Below are 4,682 nucleotides of genomic sequence, written 5' to 3' on the forward strand. Positions count from 1 at the left end.
CCACGCCGTTCTCCATGGGGCGTTCCTCCTGGGCCTGCCTGCTGCGCCTGCCCGCCCGCCGCATCGTGCTGCTGGTGCTGAATTATGGATGGGCAGCCCGTAAGGTGATCCCGGGGCTGGGAACCCGATCTGATGCACGGGTCGGTCCCAGAGATCGGGTGAGCGGTGCCACGGAGAGCCGTGGCTGCATCCTGGATGTGGGGATGGGGTGGGAACGAGGAGCTCAGGGCCGTCACACTCAAAGTCATGGGGCGGCAGAGGGCGGTGAGCCAAAGACATGAGGATAAAGGACGGGAGGACACCAGGATAAAGGGTGAGAGGACACCAAGATAAAGGACGGGGTTGTGAAATGAGGATAAGGAGCACCCAGAGCTGCTTCAGAGCCCACCCTGAGCACGAATGCACCAACTCCAAAATGTTGTGGTTTTTTTCTCCCAAATTTATTCACTCCCATCTCCATCCCAAGCCAGCAGCCACGAGATGGCAACCAGGAGACTTCTCTACAGAAAGAGCACCAACCTTGCAGGCGAGAGAAAAGGGTCAGACCCCTGCCTGAGTTAAACCCAGGCAAGGAGCCACGTAGTGCTAGTAAGAAAATAAGACACTCTCTAATTACACAATCTGAGATTAGTGACAGGCAGCCCCAGGGCTGGCACAGTGTGGGGAGGACGCGGCCGCCGTCACGGTGGTCCCACGAAGGCAGGGAGGAAGGGCTCAAGCCCCACAGCCCCCCAGCATGAAGGGGAAGGAGCCGCCCCACTGGTCCCATAGCACAGAGAAGAGGAGGGCAGGGAGGGAGCACGGAGCTGAAGGCACCCACAGGCAGCAGCGAGGGGAAGGGGGAAGATTAAATAAAGCAGCCACAGCCTCGAGACACCCTGGGTGAGGCTGCTGTCCTGCTCACAGGAGGGCGGGGGGATGCTCATGTTGGTCCCCAGAAGCTCGAGGTCCTCAGATGTCACCACTGCAGGGCTGGGGCCACCCCGGGGTGCAGGGGATGCAGCCAGACCCCCAGCAGGGACCATCCCTTGCAGGAGCTCCAAGGAACAGCGCTGCGGTCCAGCCGGCCCCGAGCTCTGCAGGGACCGGTCCTCTTTCACAAATGTTCACTGCAGAGAGAGGAATGCAATGCCAAGTGACAGGAGTTTTGTCTTCCTGTCCCACAGTAACATGGGGACACCCCAAACTCCCCCTGCAACCAGGCCAGGACACGGGGACCCACCTGGCTATGCGGGACAGGATCTCCTTGATGCGGACCACCAGCTTCTCGTGCTGCAGCGGGTTGCTCTCAATGGCACTGTGCAGCTTGGCCATGTAGAAATCCAGGGTGCTCAGCGTCGGGGTTTCCCCAGTGCCTGTGGGGCAGCAGCTCAGTAAGTCCCCATCCATACCGGGGTGAGACCACGACTGTGGAGTCCCACCTCCTGCAGTAGCAGAGCACGCAGCGAGGCAGACCCAGGGCCAAAAGGGTTTGCGTAACACCTACCCTGCAGAGCTGTGCATCCAGAGACGAGCTCCCAGCCCATCCTAGCCCACTACAGGGAAGCTATCCCAGCCCAGAGTGCTCCAGGGTCCTCCTCCCACCAGATGGGCACCCATCTCTGCCCCACTGATGTCCTCTTATGGTCCCTACTGGCACCAACGCTGCCCCACACTCACCAGGGATGGGGAGGGAGGCAAAGCTGGTGGTGAGCGCCTGCCGTACCGACTGCAGCTGCTGCTGCAGGGCCAGCGTCTGCCTCTCCTCCTGCGCCAGCTCCTGCTCCAGCTTCTCTTTGGCACAGTTCATGCTCTCCGTGTGCTTCTGCAGGATGGCGTTCTGCTCCTCAAACTCCGTGTTCATCTTCCGCAGGCGCCGCAGCTCGGCCTCCCGGGCTGCAGGGACAGAGTGGGATCAGAGGGGCTCAGCGATCCCCACCCCAAACTCAGCCCCTTCCCCAGCCCCACACCTTTGTTTTGGTCCAAGAACTCCTCTGTGAAGATGGGAACGTCAAAGGTGGAGAAGGCATCGCTGCACTCGCCAGCCTGGGGGGCAGCAGGGGATGGGTCAGACAAGAGGACCCCGCGTCCCATCCCTGCCCTCACCCTGAGCACAAGGAGGTGACAGGCAAGGGATGGCTGTGTGCCGCCTCCTGCAGCTTCAGGCTCTGTTTCAGCGGGAATTGGAGTCCTGGAACCCACCCTGGGATTCCCTCAGCCCCTCCTCACCCATCCCCCAGGCCAAACCCAGCAGCACCACAGGCCTCGGTTTCCCCACACGGCCTGCAGTGCCTCACCTTCTGTGGGTGCCCGTTCAGCAGGGTGTTTGCTGCCGCAGAGCTGGCGTCCTCTGGTAAGAAGGAAGCAGGTTACCCCCAGGAGACCCCCCAGGACCCCCAACCCCCAGCAGCACCGGGCTGCATCCCGAGCAAAAGGCACCAACGCAGCACACCTTTCTTGATCTTCTTCTCCTGGATTTTCTCCGTGCACATCTTGTAGGCTTCCGACTGCTGATATTCCCGCAGCTCCTTCATGTACTGCTGCTTCTCCCGCTCTGCTTCGTCCAGATAGCGCTACAGACGCGGCAACACTCAGCCTGGCTCAGCCCAGCCCAGCAGCAGGTCCCCAGGTGATCCCATCCCACACCTCGAGGCCCAGCAGCACTGGGACATGCTCCCAGCAAACATTTTGGTGCCCAGACCCCCTGTACGCAAAGATCTCAGCTTCCAAACGCACTGAGATGAGTGGCTCAGCCATTCTCAGCAGAGGGGTGAAGCTCCCAGAAGGAGCCGGAAGGTGCAGGGACAAGGGACGTGCCTGCCTCAGCTGAGAGAACTCCTGGTACCTGCTTCTCTGAGAGCTGCAGCTTGCTCCACTCAGCCCCCAGCATCTTGGTGATCTCTGGGAAGGGCAGGTCGGGGTGCTGTGTGCGGATCTGCTCGCGCCGCTCATTCAGGAATCTCACATAGCCTGTCACCGGGGCCTTGGGGCCATTGGGAAGGATCTTCTTCCTCTTCTTGCCCTTAGGCCAACCCCTCTTCTTCACTGGCTGGTGCCCCAAGGATGTAAAAGGACAATAAAATTACAAGTGGGTGTTGACGGGAGCGCAGGTCGTTGTGCTCCAAGCTGCAGTTCTGGCCATGGGTTTGCCCAACACTGCAGCACAGCTCAGCCTGGGAGAGCTGAGGGACAGCCCCAGCTCTGGCTTGGAGCAGGACGGTTTGTGCACGAAGGGATCTCAGAGGCTGCTGCTCACCTCCTCCTCGCCGTGCGGCTTCTCGCCGCTGGCACGAGCCACCTCTCCCTTCTCCTGTTTGATGGCCACCAGGAAGTTGCCATGCTGAGCCTTGCCTGTTGCATGCCTGCAGACAGAGAACGACCATCAGGAAGGGCTGCGGGACCACTGCAACATCTCCAGCATCAGCCAACCCAACCAGTGCCCAAACCCCAGCTCCACCTCCATCACCACACGATCCAGCAGCCCACAGGACTGTGCTGAGCAGCTCTGCCCACATCACAGCATCCCCCCCAGCTCCTTCCTATGGCACCACTGTCCCTTTGATCCCACAGCAAGATGGGACACATTGCTCAGACACAGAGACCCCAGGCTGGCTGCATCCCACAGTCACACACCAACCACAGCACAGCTGGAAGGGAGGGAGCCGTGAAGGGCACCAGTTTTCCGTGCAAACATCATTAATTTTCACTTTCATCAAAGTCACAAGATAGACGAGATGGCACAGGGTCAGCACAAAGCCCGCGAGGGAGAGGAAATTTGGATGCACATTAAAAGTTGTATGGATCTGGGCTGGCCCCGTGGTTCGTAGCATTCATCAGTCACACCACACAACTTGGTGTGAATCCAGCTCTGCACAGAGCCCCCAGCCTATCGGGTGATCCTACATAAGGTACAATTAACCACTGCTTTGGTGGGGCCCTTTCTGCTTGGTGCTGGGCTGACTGCTCCCACCAAGGCTTATGGGATGGCGTATGAACATTGTGTTTCCTGGGAAATCTGCTCCTGGGTCTCTGGGAGGCCTCAGCTCTTCGTTATCAGCCCTAACGAACCTACACTTACACCATGGAATGTGCTGAGAGCTGCCAGGCTCAGCCTCCCCCACATTCCTGTCGTGCCGGAGGACGCTTTGGAAAGTCACTGTGTTCCAGGCAGGGTCCTGCTCACACCTCAGCCCCTCGGGCACTGCACCCAGCACAGCTGAGATGTCCTCGGGGCAGGTGACAGGCAGAGCGTGGTGCTGTGCACCCAAAATGAACGGGGAGCCCACGGATCTGAATCCCACCAGGTGTGTGATTTTACACCAGGCCCTATGGGGAGAGCCCGAAGGCCGGCAGTGGGGCTCAGCGGGGGCACTTACAGCATCACTGCAGACGGCTGCTTCGCGCTGTGGGCCATGGGCTGCCAGGGTCACTCGGAGTCAGACCCTGAGAGATGAACCCGCAGACATCACTTGGGGTCCCTGGAGGCCACTGAAGCCACAGTCCCCACTCAAGCCTTCCCTGAGCCAAGCAACCCTGCAGCCATCGCGCCTCAACCTCCAGAACCCAAAGCCTCCCAGGGCGCCCACTGACCCCCAGCAGTTCAACCCCAGCACTTCCATTCACCCCCAGTTCCCACCATGGACCCCCACCCACTCCCAGAAATCCCCCCCTCGGGACACCCACCCACTTCCATCAGTCTCCCC

At 60.2% G+C, this 4,682-nt stretch overlaps 2 protein-coding genes across 4 annotated transcripts in view; both read right to left on the reverse strand.

Annotated features, from left to right (window-relative positions):
* The window catches only part of GIPC3 (GIPC PDZ domain containing family member 3), a gene marked incomplete at its 5' end in the record, with an annotated part of 3,152 nt that extends 2,612 nt beyond the window's left edge, over positions 1-540 (reverse strand). Inside the window, 4 exon segments of the mRNA XM_031557077.1 lie at positions 1-95; positions 98-391; positions 394-438; positions 441-540. The exon segment at positions 1-95 is cut by the window's left edge and continues 237 nt beyond it. Of these exon segments, the coding sequence (XP_031412937.1) occupies positions 1-95; positions 98-391; positions 394-438; positions 441-540 (534 nt within the window).
* Positions 419-4,682, reverse strand: part of HMG20B (high mobility group 20B) — a 4,672-nt gene continuing 408 nt past the window's right edge. For all 3 annotated transcript variants that reach the window (XM_019610000.2, XM_010724795.2, XM_019609999.2), the window contains exons 2-10: positions 4,356-4,422; positions 3,236-3,341; positions 2,825-3,028; positions 2,432-2,552; positions 2,277-2,329; positions 1,950-2,025; positions 1,660-1,875; positions 1,223-1,355; positions 419-1,109 (exon numbers count right to left, since the gene is read on the reverse strand). In XM_019610000.2, the coding sequence (XP_019465545.1) occupies positions 1,097-1,109; positions 1,223-1,355; positions 1,660-1,875; positions 1,950-2,025; positions 2,277-2,329; positions 2,432-2,552; positions 2,825-3,028; positions 3,236-3,341; positions 4,356-4,393 (960 nt within the window). In that variant the 5' untranslated portion in view covers positions 4,394-4,422 and the 3' untranslated portion in view covers positions 419-1,096. The remainder of the gene's footprint in view (positions 1,110-1,222; positions 1,356-1,659; positions 1,876-1,949; positions 2,026-2,276; positions 2,330-2,431; positions 2,553-2,824; positions 3,029-3,235; positions 3,342-4,355; positions 4,423-4,682) is intronic.

Source organism: Meleagris gallopavo, chromosome 30, assembly GCF_000146605.3.
Source record: "Meleagris gallopavo isolate NT-WF06-2002-E0010 breed Aviagen turkey brand Nicholas breeding stock chromosome 30, Turkey_5.1, whole genome shotgun sequence".
NCBI lineage: Eukaryota > Metazoa > Chordata > Aves > Galliformes > Phasianidae > Meleagris > Meleagris gallopavo.